This window comes from Oncorhynchus mykiss, chromosome 26 (genome assembly GCF_057628025.1).
Source record: "Oncorhynchus mykiss isolate SJ-2025 chromosome 26, ASM5762802v1, whole genome shotgun sequence".
Taxonomy (NCBI): domain Eukaryota; kingdom Metazoa; phylum Chordata; class Actinopteri; order Salmoniformes; family Salmonidae; genus Oncorhynchus; species Oncorhynchus mykiss.
In genome coordinates this window covers 47,477,501-47,491,139 of record NC_143047.1, presented here as the reverse complement: position 1 = coordinate 47,491,139, position 13,639 = coordinate 47,477,501, and the positions used below count along the sequence as shown (strand labels likewise).

The window sequence follows — 13,639 nt, the reverse complement described above, 5'->3', positions numbered from 1 at the left end:
CACTAGGCTAGGATCTAACCCTAGACCTGTACCCTGCCTTACAGCATCAGATATCTACTGGAGGTAGTAACACTGAGATAACCTAAACATGAAGACAGTCACTAGGCTAGGATCTAACCCTAGACCTGTACCCTGCCTTACAGCATCAGATATCTACTGGAGGTAGTAACACTGAGATAACCTAAACATGAAGACGGTCACTAGGCTAGGATCTAACCCTAGACCTGTACCCTGCCTTACAGCATTATATATCTACTGGAGGTAGTAACACTGAGATAACCTAAACATGAAGACAGTCACTAGGCTAGGATCTAACCCTAGACCTGTACCCTGCCTTACAGCATCAGATATCTACTGGAGGTAGTAACACTGAGATAACCTAAACATGAAGACAGTCACTAGGCTAGGATCTAACCCTAGACCTGTACCCTGCCTTACAGCATCACATATCTACTGGAGGTAGTAACACTGAGATAACCTAAACATGAAGACAGTCACTAGGCTAGTATCTAACCCTAGACCTGTACCCTGCCTTACAGCATCAGATATCTACTGGAGGTAGTAACACTGAGATAACCTAAACATGAAGACTGTCACTAGGCTAGGATCTAACCCTAGACCTGTACCCTGCCTTACAGCTATCTACTGGAGGTAGTAACACTGAGATAACCTAAACATGAAGACGGTCACTAGGCTAGGATCTAACCCTAGACCTGTACCCTGCCTTACAGCTATCTACTGGAGGTAGTAACACTGAGATAACCTAAACATGAAGACAGTCACTAGGCTAGGATCTAACCCTAGACCTGTACCCTGCCTTACAGCTATCAACTGGAGGTAGTAACACTGAGATAACCTAAACATGAAGACAGTCACTAGGCTAGGATCTAACCCTAGACCTATACCCTGCCTTACAGCATCAGATATCTACTGGAGGTAGTAACACTGAGATAACCTAAACATGAAGACAGTCACTAGGCTAGGATCTAACCCTAGACCTGTACCCTGCCTTACAGCTATCTACTGGAGGTAGTAACACTGAGATAACCTAAACATGAAGACAGTCACTAGGCTAGGATCTAACCCTAGACCTGTACCCTGCCTTACAGCTATCTACTGGAGGTAGTAACACTGAGATAACCTAAACATGAAGACAGTCACTAGGCTAGGATCTAACCCTAGACCTGTACCCTGCCTTACAGCATCAGATATCTACTAGAGGTAACTTTACACATTCCAGTGACTAAGGGAAGAAGTGTGTAGACTAAAAGATACAAGCACAAAATAACAATCAGCCAGCCACTAGACTTTGATTTAATTATTTCCTGTTGTTATGCCATGTTGAGGTCCCTCTACAATGCAAAGATACTTTCCTAACGGATACATTTTCATTACCCATTAATCCATCTCTCCAGGGCTCAGCAGAGTTCCATGAGCTCCAGGAGGGCAGCACGGCAGACGTCCTGAACGCCCGTATAGGAGGTGAGATCATGGAGATGGTCCTGGTTAAATACCAGGGTCGGAACTGGTCCGGACGTATCCGCATCGCCCAGGACATGCAGGAGTTCTTCCCCGTGTGCTTCACCTGCGACTCGGCCGAGAAGCTGACCGTGGACCTGAGCGTGCACGCGGCGCGGCTGCATGGACGTCTGACGCTGGCTGTGTTTAGCCCGTACTGGATCGTCAACAAGACGTCCAGGGTTCTGCAGTACCGCGCGGAGGACGTCTCCGTCAAACACGCGTCGGACTTCAGGGACGTCGTCCTCTTCTCCTTCAAAAAAAAGAACATCTTCAGCAAGAACAAGGTAGGAAAGACTGTTTTATTTTACCTTTATTTAACTAGGCAAGTCTGTCTGACTGTCTTATTTTACCTTTATTTAACCAGGAAAGTCTGTCTGACTGTCTTATTTTACCTTTATTTAACCAGGAAAGTCTGTCTGACTGTCTTATTTTACCTTTATTTAACTAGGCAAGTCTGTCTGACTGTCTTATTTTACCTTTATTTAACCAGGAAAGTCTGTCTGACTGTCTTATTTTACCTTTATTTAACCAGGCAAGTCAGTTAAGAACATATTCTTATTTACAATGACGGCCTACCAAAAGGCCTCCTGCGGGGTCGGGGGCCTGGGATTCAAATAAATAAGTACAATATAAATATAGGACAAGACACACATCACAACAAGAGAGACAACACAACACAAAGAGAGACAACACTACACAAAGAGAGACAACACTACATAAAGAGAGACAACACTACACAAAGAGAGACAACACTACATAAAGAGCGACCTAAGACAACAACATAGCAAGGCAGCAGCACATCACAACCCCGCATGCTAGCAACACAACATAACAACAACATGGTAGCTAGCAACACAACATGGTAGCAGAACAAAACATGGTACAAACATTATTGTGCACAGTCAACAGCAGAAAGGTCTAGAAGGTAGAAACAACAATACATCACACAAAGCAGACATAACTTTTCAGTAAGAGTGTCCATGATTTAAATGAAGAGATGGAGATAAAACTGTCCAGTTTGAGTGTTTGTTGCAGCTCGTTCCAGTCACTAGCTGCAGCGAATTGAAAAGACGAGCGACCCAGGGATGTGTGTGCTTTGGGGACCTTTAACAGAATGTGACTGGCAGAAAGGTTGTTGTATGTGGAGGATGAGGGATGCAATAGATCTCTCAGATGGGGGGGAGTGAGGCCTAAGAGGGTTTTATAAATAAGCATCAACCAGTGGGTCTTGCAACAGGTTTACAGAGATGACCAGTTTTACAGAGGAGTATAGAGTGCAGTGATCTGTCAACAGGTTTACAGAGATGACCAGTTTACAGAGGAGTATAGAGAGCAGTAATCTGTCAACAGGTTTACAGAGGAGTATAGAGAGCAGTGATCTGTCAACGGGTTTACAGAGATGACCAGTTTACAGAGGAGTATAGAGAGCAGTGATGTGTCCTATAAGGAGCATTGGTGGCAAATCTGATGGCCGAATGGTAAAGAACATCTAGCCGCTCGAGAGCACCAAGTCAATAAAAACAGCAGCACAATATTGCTTAGAATCAAGGGCGATGGTGACATCATTGAAGACCCTTTTAAGGTTGCAGTGACACATCCATAACCTGAGCGGGAAACCAGATTCAACCTTAACTTCTTGGCGCACCCATCCCGTTAGCAGGATCATTTTCGTCAACATCAACATCCGCTGAATTGCAGAACGCCAAATTCAAATGAAATTACTACAAATATTTAATTTTCATGAAATCACAAGTGCAATATAGCAAAACACAGCTTAGGTTGTTGAAGTAGATTGGTCACGAAAGTCAGAAAAGCAATAAAATGAATCGCTTACCTTTGATCTTCGGATGTTTGCACTCACAAGACTCCCAGTTACACAATAAATGTTCCTTTTGTTCGATAAAGATGATTTTATATCCAAAAATCTTCATTTGGTTGGCGCGATTTGTTCAGTAATCCACAGGCAGGTCACGACGGACAGACGAAAATTCCAAATTGTATCTGTAAAGTTCGTAGAAACATGTCAAACGTTTTTTACAATCAATCCTCAGGTTGTTTTTACAATAAATAATCGATAATATTTCAACCGGACCGTAGCTTTTTCAATAGGAGAGAGAGAGAGAGAAAATGTTTGCTCCAAGCTGTTGGTGCATGCAAAACTCTGGGGACACACAGCCACGATGAGGTGAGAGAAAGCTCGGGAGAGAGGAGTGAGTGTGGTGGAGGTACCTGTACCAGACATGGGGAGACAGACCAGGGAGAGAGGAGTGAGTGTGGTGGAGGTACCTGTACCAGACATGGGGAGACAGACCAGGGAGAGAGGGGGGAGTGTAGTGCTGGTACCTGTACCAGACATGGGGAGACAGACCAGGGAGAGAGGAGTGAGTGTGGTGGAGGTACCTGTACCAGACATGGGGAGACAGACCAAGGAGAGAGGAGTGAGTGTGGTGGAGGTACCTGTACCAGACATGGGGAGACAGACCAGGGAGAGAGGGGGGAGTGTAGTGCTGGTACCTGTACCAGACAGGGGGAGAGAGGAGTGAGTGTAGTGGAGGTACCTGTACCAGACAGGGGGAGAGAGGAGTGAGTGTGGTGGTGGTACCTGTACCAGACATGGGGAGACAGACCAGGGAGAGAGGAGTGAGTGTGGTGGAGGTACCTGTACCAGACATGGGGAGACAGACCAGGGAGAGAGGAGTGAGTGTGGTGGAGGTACCTGTACCAGACATGGGGAGACAGACCAGGGAGAGAGGAGTGAGTGTAGTGGAGGTACCTGTACCAGACAGGGGGAGACAGACCAGGGAGAGAGGAGTGAGTGTAGTGGAGGTACCTGTACCAGACATGGGGAGACAGACCAGGGAGAGAGGGGGGAGTGTAGTGCTGGTACCTGTACCAGACAGGGGGAGAGAGGAGTGAGTGTAGTGGAGGTACCTGTACCAGACAGGGGGAGAGAGGAGTGAGTGTGGTGGTGGTACCTGTACCAGACATGGGGAGACAGACCAGGGAGAGAGGAGTGAGTGTGGTGGAGGTACCTGTACCAGACATGGGGAGACAGACCAGGGAGAGAGGAGTGAGTGTGGTGGAGGTACCTGTACCAGACATGGGGAGACAGACCAGGGAGAGAGGAGTGAGTGTAGTGGAGGTACCTGTACCAGACAGGGGGAGACAGACCAGGGAGAGAGGAGTGAGTGTAGTGGAGGTACCTGTACCAGACAGGGGGAGACAGACCAGGGAGAGAGGAGTGAGTGTAGTGGAGGTACCTGTACCAGACATGGGGAGACAGACCAGGGAGAGAGGAGTGAGTGTGGTGGAGGTACCTGTACCAGACATGGGGAGACAGACCAGGGACAGAGGAGTGAGTGTGGTGGAGGTACCTGTACCAGACATGGGGAGACAGACCAGGGAGAGAGGGGGGAGTGTAGTGCTGGTACCTGTACCAGACAGGGGGAGAGAGGAGTGAGTGTGGTGGGGGTACCTGTACCAGACAGGGGGAGAGAGGGGTGAGTGTGGTGGAGGTACCTGTACCAGACAGGGGGAGACAGACCAGGGAGAGAGGAGTGAGTGTGGTGGAGGTACCTGTACCAGACAGGGGGAGAGAGGGGTGAGTGTGGTGGAGGTACCTGTACCAGACAGGGGGAGTGTGGTGGAGGTACCTGTACCAGACAGGGGGAGTGTGGTGGAGGTACCTGTACCAGACAGGGGGAGTGTGGTGGAGGTACCTGTACCAGACAGGGGGAGTGTGGTGGAGGTACCTGTACCAGACAGGGGGAGTGTGGTTGAGGTACCTGTAACAGATCTCCAGACAGGGGGAGACAGACCAGGGCAGACGGGGAACAGATCACCAGACAGGGGGAGACAGACCAGGGCAGACTGGGAACAGATCACCAGACAGGGGGAGTGTAGTGGAGGTACCTGTACCAGACAGGGGGAGACAGACCAGGGCAGACGGTGAACAGATCACCAGACAGGGGGAGTGTAGTGGAGGTACCTGTACCAGACAGGGGGAGACAGACCAGGGCAGACGGTGAACAGATCACCAGGTGGACTCCAAGCAGCAGGCAGTGGGAGAAGGTGTCAGACCCAATTTATTTGTGGAGGCAGATTTATTGTAGAAAATGCCAGTGGATGGTCTCTGAACAGCAGGAGTGGGGGCTTCAGGGGACGCTTCAAAGATCCCTGACATTTGTTGGGCCCAAAGGCCTTTTTACTTCACACCTTAGTGCTAATTAAATGTGTATCTGGTCTGTCCTTTTCAAGCCTGGCAGCTCAGGTCCGGGTTGGACGGTGTCCTCTGGTCTCTGCTGTTTGTTTGCTGGAGCTCCTTCCGTATAGCTTGGGAAAAGAAAACCTTGGCAGCAGTCGTCTCTCCGGTTAATTTTGGTCAAAATTTAGGTTGTAGGTTTGGAGTTTTGATCTGGTAGCGAAGGCCGTGCTGTGGAGGGTAGCATCCTGCATGTGTCCCTGCCGAAACATCCAAGGTCATCTAACTCCAAATCTATCCTTTTGTAAAAAATAAATGTTGAAAAATGTAAGAGCTCACATTAAGCTGTGTCTCTCTCTGAAGGGGGCGTGTCTTTCAGTTCTCTCTCTGAGGGGGGCGTGTCTTTCAGTTCTCTCTCTGAGGGGGGCGTGTCTTTCAGTTCTCTCTCTGAGGGGGGCGTGTCTTTCAGTTCTCTCTCTGAGGGGGGCGTGTCTTTCAGTTCTCTCTCTGAAGGGGGCGTGTCTTTCAGTTCTCTCTCTGAGGGGGGCGTGTCTTTCAGTTCTCTCTCTGAGGGGGGTGTGTCTTTCAGTTCTCTCTCTGAGGGGGGCGTGTCTTTCAGTTCTCTCTCTGAGGGGGGCGTGTCTTTCAGTTCTCTCTCTGAGGGGGGCGTGTCTTTCAGTTCTCTCTCTGAAGGGGGCGTGTCTTTCAGTTCTCTCTCTGAAGGGGGCGTGTCTTTCAGTTCTCTCTCTGAAGGGGGCGTGTCTTTCAGTTCTCTCTCTGAAGGGGGCGTGTCTTTCAGTTCTCTCTCTGAGGGGGGCGTGTCTTTCAGTTCTCTCTCTGAGGGGGGGCGTGTCTTTCAGTGTCTAACAGTGTTTCTCAAACCTTCCCTGGCAGTCCCCAAACTGCTCCCTGAATGTGATACGTCCCAGATCAGACAGCATCTTTTAAAGTGTTTTTCCCCCTCTTGGATCAGCTGCTTCTCTCAGTAACGTTGGGTGTTGTCTTTCTACAGCTGCAGCTCTGTGTGTCCACCAGTTCCTGGTCTGATGGCTTCTCATTGGATACGGTGGGGAGTTATGGGTGTGTCAGATGCCCTGCCAACACCATGGACTATCTGGTGAGGAAATGACAACGTACAAAAAACAGTCACAACTCTGGAATGTAATGTTTTATTTCACATATAATCCTTTATCCAAGTGACTTACGGTGACTTATGGTGAACTTACGGTGAACTTACGGTGACTTACGGTGAACTTACGGTGACTTACGGTGACTTACGGTGACTTACGGCGAACTTACGGTAACTTACGATGAACTTACGGTGACTTACGGTGAACACATTCAGTGGCCTCATGCAGGACTCAAACCCTATGATGATCTGTGTTTTGACTGAGACACTACAGCCTCGTGAAGGACAGACAGTCTGACAGTACAAGTCATGTGTTTTAACTGAGACACTACAGCCGCGTTGTGAAGGACAGACAGTCTGACAGTACAAGTCATGTGTTTTAACTGAGACACTACAGCCGCGTTGTGAAGGACAGACAGTCTGAGTCATGCGTTTTAACACTACAGCCGGGTTGTGAAGGACAGACAGTCTGACAGTATGAGTCATGTGTTTTGTAGGTTGGCGTCAGCATTCAGATGAGTAGTTTCAACCTGACCAAGATGGTGACCATGAGTCCGTTCTTCACGCTGGTCAACAAGTCTTCCTACGAGCTGGAGGTGGGAGAGGTGCAGACAGAGGAGGGCAGCGTCAACGGGAAGTGGCACTACATCTCCTCTACAGAGGTGAGGACCGACCGTGTGTTTGGCTTTACTGTGCGTGCGTGCGCGTGTGTGTGTGTGTGTGTGTGTGTGTGTGAATGTAATAATGAACGTATGATGAGCGTGTTCCTCTGTCCGTTTGTTGTCTTCCCTGTGTCCGACTGTTGTCTACCCTCTGTCCGACTGTTGTCTATCCTGTGTCCGTCTGTCCGACTGTTGTCTTCCCTGTGTCCGACTGTTGTCTTCCCTGTGTCCGACTGTTGTCTTCCCTGTGTCCGACTGTTGTCTTCCCTGTGTCCGACTGTTGTCTTCCCTGTGTCCGACTGTTGTCTTCCCTGTGTCCGACTGTTGTCTTCCCTGTGTCCGACTGTTGTCTTCCCTGTGTCCGTCTGTCTGACTGTTGTCTTCCCTGTGTCCGTCTGTCTGACTGTTGTCTTCCCTGTGTCCGTCTGTCCGACTGTTGTCTTCACTGTGTCCGTCTGTCCGACTGTTGTCTTCACTGTGTCCGTCTGTCTGTCTGACTGACTGACCTTTTTGACTTGCCTGTGTTTCCAGTGCCTCCCCCTCTGGCCAGAGTTGATCACAGGGAAGCTGTGTGTCAGGGTCGTGGGCTCAGACTCCAAGTCCAAGTCCTTCTTCTTCAACAAGCAGGACAACGGCACCCTGCTGGGCATGGATCAGGTCAGTGTCCCTGGAGATACACCACATATCACTGACCTCACTTCCTGTCTGCTGGGCATGGATCAGGTCAGTGTCCCTGGAGATACACCACATATCACTGACCTCACTTCCTGTCTGCTGGGCATGGATCAGGTCAGTGTCCCTGGAGATACACCACATATCACTGACCTCACTTCCTGTCTGCTGGGCATGGATCAGGTCAGTGTCCCTGGAGATACACCACATATCACTGACCTCACTTCCTGTCTGCTGGGCATGGACCAGTCAGCCACATATCACTGACCTCACTTCCTGTCTGCTGGACGTGGACCAGCCACATATCACTGACCTGATTTATCCTCTAATAGGTTCATTCATTGACAACAGAACACATTCTCATTTACAAGTCATTACCTCTGTTGTCTGTCTGTAATGGCCTTGGAGTATCAGATGCAACTTTCCAATGTTGTTTCTTATCAACTGTGACCTCTCTTCCTGCCTGTAGTATGGAGGTGTTGTTTCTATTAACCTCTAGCGTCGCGCAATCCCGTATCCGGGAGCGTAATCATAGCCTCAAGCTCATTACCATAACGCAACGTTAACTATTCATGAAAATCGCAAATGAAATGAAAGAAATATATCGACTCTCAAGCTTAGCCTTTTGTTAACAACACTGTCATCTCAGATTTTCAAAATATGCTTTTCAACCATAGGAAAACAAGCATTTGTGTAAGAGTATTGATAGCCTAGCATAGCATTTAGCGTAGCATTTAGCATAGCATTTAGCGTAGCATTTAGCATAGCATTTAGCGTAGCATTTTTGCGTAGCATTTAGCCTAGCATTTAGCCTAGCATTCAGCAGGCAACATTTTCACAAAAACAAGAAAAGCATTCAAATTAAATAATTTACCTTTGAAGAACTTCAGATGTTTTCAATGAGGAGACTCTCAGTTAGATAGCAAATGTTCATTTTTTTCCAAAAAGATAATTTGTGTAGGAGAAATCGCTCCGTTTTGTTCATCACGTTTGGCTAAGAAAAAAAAACGAAAATTCAGTCATTACAACGCTGAACGTTTTTCCAAATTAACTCCATAATATCGACAGAAACATGGCAAACGTTGTTTAGAATCAATCCTCAAGGTGTTTTTCACATATCTATTCGATGATAAATCATTTGTGGCAGTTGGGTTTCTCCTCGGAAGCAAATGGAAAAATACATGCAGCTGGAGATTGCGCAATAATTGCGACGGAGGACACCAAGCGACCACCTGGTATATGTAGTCTCTTATGGTCAATCTTCCAATGAAATGCCTACAAATACGTCACAATGTTGCCGACACTATGGGGAAACGACAGAAAGTCTAAGCTCATTCGTGACCCATTCACAGCCATATAAGGAGTCATTGGAACACAGCGCCTTCAAAACCTGGGGCACTTCCTGTTTGAAATGTCATCTTGGTTTCGCCTGTAGCATCAGTTCTGTGGCACTCACAGACAATATCTTTGCAGATTTGGAAACGTCAAGTGTTTTCTTTCCAAAGCTGTCAATTATATACATAGTCGAGCATCTTTTCGTGACAAAATATCGCGCTTAATTTTTTTATCCAAAAATTAAAAGAGCGCCCCCTTTATCAAAGAAGTTAAACTGTGATCTCTCTTCCTGTCTGTAGTATGGATATGTTGTTTCTATTAAACTGTGACCTCTCTTCCTGTCTGTTGTAGTATGGAGGTGTTGTTATCCACTGTGACCTCTCTTCCTGTCTGTTGTAGTATGGAGGTGTGATAGTCGACGTGAACATCTCAGACAACTCTACTGTGATCAGCTTCACTGACTATTATGATGGAGCTGCTCCAGCTCTCATAGTCAACCACACACCCTGGGTTGTCATCACCTACAGACAGAGGTTAGACTGAACCTGACCCTTAACCCCTAACCCTAACCTAGTCAACCACACACTCTGGTTTACATCACCTACAGACAGAGGTTAGACTGAACCTCAACCCTTAACCCCTAACCATAACCCATATTCCTATCCCATAACAGTAAACAATAGCCCTAACCTATAGCCCTAACCGTAACCCATAGCCCTAACCCATATTCCTAACCGTAACCCATATTCCTAACCCATAACCGTAACCCATAACCGTAACACATAACCGTAACCCATATTGCTAACCCATATTCCTAACCGTAACCCATATTCCTAACCCATATTCCTAACCGTAACCCATATTCCTAACCCATATTCCTAACCGTAACCCATATTGCTAACCCATATTCCTAACCGTAACCCATAGCCCTAACCGTAACCCATATTCCTAACCCATATTCCTAACCGTAACCCATATTCCTAACCCATATTCCTAACCGTAACCCATAGCCCTAACCCATAACCGTAAGCCATAGCCCTAGCCCTAACCCATATTCCTAACCCATATTCCTAACCCATATTCCTAACCCATATTCCTAACCCATATTCCTAACCCATAGCCCTAACCCATAACCGTAACCCATATTCCTAACCCATATTCCTAACCCATATTCCTAACCCATAACCGTAACCCATATTCCTAACCGTAACCCATATTCCTAACCCATAACCGTAACCCATATTCCTATCCCATAACCGTAACCCATAGCCCTAACCGTAACCCCTAGCCCTAACCCATATTCCTAACCGTAACCCATATTTCTAATCCCTAGCCCTAACCCATATTCCTAACCCATAACCGTAACCCATATTCCTAACCCATAACCGTAACCCATATTCCTAACACATAACCGTAACCCATAGCCCTAACCTATAGCCCTAACCGTAACCCATAGCCCTAACCCATATTCCTAATCCCTAGCCCTAACCCATATTCCTAACCCATAACCGTAACCCATATTCCTAACCCATAACCGTAACCCATATTCCTAACCGTAACCCATATTCCTAACCGTAACCAATATTCCTACCCATATTCCTAACCGTAACCCATATCCCTAACCCATATTCCTAACCCATAGCCCTAACCGTAACCCATATTCCTAACCGTAACCCATATCCCTAACCCATATTCCTAACCCATAGCCCTAACCGTAACCCATATTCCTAACCGTAACCCATATTCCTAACCCATATTCCTAACCGTAACCCATATTCCTAACCCATATCCCTAACCGTAACCCATATTCCTAACCGTAACCCATATCCCTAACCCATATCCCTAACCATAACCCATATCCCTAACCGTAACCCATATCCCTAACTGTAACCCATATCCCTAACTCATATCCCTAACTGTAACACATATTCCTAACCCATATCCCTAACCCTGGCCCTAACCCATATCCCTAACCATAACCCATATCCCTAACCGTAACCCATATCCCTAACCCTGGCCCTAACCCATATCCCTAACCCATATCCCTAACCCTGGCCCTAACCCATATCCCTAACCCATATCCCTAACCCTGGCCCTAACCCATATCCCTAACCGTAACCCATATCCCTAACCCATATCCCTAACCGTAACCCATATCCCTAACCCATATCCCTAACCCTGGCCCTTACAATAGATTATTTGAATTCCTGTAGTAACATGCTGTTTTCTCCCCTCTGGCCATGACAAGTGGAGGACCCGGAGTTGTGTTAAGTTGGACTCTCTCTTCTGCGTTTGACCTGACCTTCTTTATCCCCAGCGGTTCCACAGAGAGCAGAGCGCTGAATCCAGGAGAAGCCCAGAGGTTTGCCTGGGACAACCCTGCAGGGGTCCGCAAACTCAGCTGGAAGTGTCAGGAGCACAGCAGTGGAGAACTGGACCTGGTTAAGGTAACACACCCAGCCATGCCAACTGAGAGGACTAGTCCTGGTTAAGGTAACACACCCAGCCATGCCAACTGAGAGGACTAGTCCTGGTTAAGGTAACACACCCAGCCATGCCAACTGAGAGGACTAGTCCTGGTTAAGGTAACATACCCAGCCATGCCAACTGAGAGGACTAGTCCTGGTTAAGGTAACACACCCAGCCATGCCAACTGAGAGGACTAGTCCTGGTTAAGGTAACACACCCAGCCATGCCAACTGAGAGGACTAGTCCTGGTAACACACCCAGCCATGCCAACTGAGAGGACTAGACCTGGTTAAGGTAACACACCCCGCCATGCCAACTGAGAGGACTGGTCCTGGTTAAGGTAACACACCCAGCCATGCCAACTGAGAGGACTGGTCCTGGTTAAGGTAACACACCCAGCCATGCCAACTGAGAGGACTAGTCCTGGTCCTGGTAACACACCCAGCCATGCCAACTGAGAGGACTGGTCCTGGTAACACACCCAGCCATACCAACTGAGAGGACTGGTCCTGGTAACACACCCAGCCATGCCAACTGAGAGGACTAGTCCTGGTTAAGGTAACATACCCAGCCATGCCAACTGAGAGGACTGGTCCTGGTTAAGGTAACACACCCAGCCATGCCAACTGAGAGGACTGGTCCTGGTTAAGGTAACATACCCAGCCATGCCAACTGAGAGGACTAGTCCTGGTTAAGGTAACACACCCAGCCATGCCAACTGAGAGGACTGGTCCTGGTTAAGGTAACACACCCAGCCATGCCAACTGAGAGGACTGATCCTGGTAACACACCCAGCCATGCCAACTGAGAGGACTGGTCCTGGTAACACACCCAGCCATGCCAACTGAGAGGACTGGTCCTGGTTAAGGTAACATACCCAGCCATGCCAACTGAGAGGACTAGTCCTGGTTAAGGTAACACACCCAGCCATGCCAACTGAGAGGACTGGTCCTGGTAACACACCCAGCCATGCCAACTGAGAGGACTAGTCCAGATAACACACCCAGCCATGCCAACTGAGAGGACTAGTCCTGGTTAAGGTAACACACCCAGCCATGCCAACTGAGAGGACTAGTCCTGGTAACACACCCAGCCATGCCAACTGAGAGGACTAGTCCTGGTTAAGGTAACATACCCAGCCATGCCAACTGAGAGGACTAGTCCTGGTCCTGGTAACACACCCAGCCTTGCCAACTGAGAGGACTGGTCCTGGTAACACACCCAGCCATGCCAACTGAGAGGACTAGTAATGGTTAAGGTAACACACCCAGCCATGCCAACTGAGAGGACTGGTCCTGATAACACACCCAGCCATGCCAACTGAGAGGACTGGTCCTGGTAACACACCCAGCCATGCCAACTGAGAGGACTAGTCCTGGTAACACACCCAGCCATGCCAACTGAGAGGACTGGTCCTGGTAACACACCCAGCCATGCCAACTGAGAGGACTAGTCCTGGTAACACACCCAGCCATGCCAACTGAGAGGACTAGTCCTGGTTAAGGTAACACACCCAGCCATGCCAACTGAGAGGACTAGTCCTGGTAACACACCCAGCCATGCCAACTGAGAGGACTGGTCCTGGTAACACACCCAGCCATGCCAACTGAGAGGACTGGTCCTGGTAACACACCCTGCCATGCCAACTGA

The 13,639-nt window shown here is 48.3% G+C and overlaps 1 protein-coding gene across 6 annotated transcripts in view; it reads left to right on the top strand.

Annotated features, from left to right (window-relative positions):
- The window catches only part of vps13c (vacuolar protein sorting 13 homolog C), a 238,197-nt gene that overhangs the window by 172,049 nt on the left and 52,509 nt on the right, over positions 1–13,639 (top strand). For all 6 annotated transcript variants that reach the window (XM_090223330.1, XM_090223331.1, XM_090223329.1 and 3 more), the window contains 6 exons: positions 1,416–1,805; positions 6,735–6,839; positions 7,349–7,513; positions 8,045–8,170; positions 9,920–10,053; positions 11,838–11,967. In XM_090223330.1, coding sequence (XP_090079456.1) covers positions 1,416–1,805; positions 6,735–6,839; positions 7,349–7,513; positions 8,045–8,170; positions 9,920–10,053; positions 11,838–11,967 — 1,050 coding nt within the window. The remainder of the gene's footprint in view (positions 1–1,415; positions 1,806–6,734; positions 6,840–7,348; positions 7,514–8,044; positions 8,171–9,919; positions 10,054–11,837; positions 11,968–13,639) is intronic.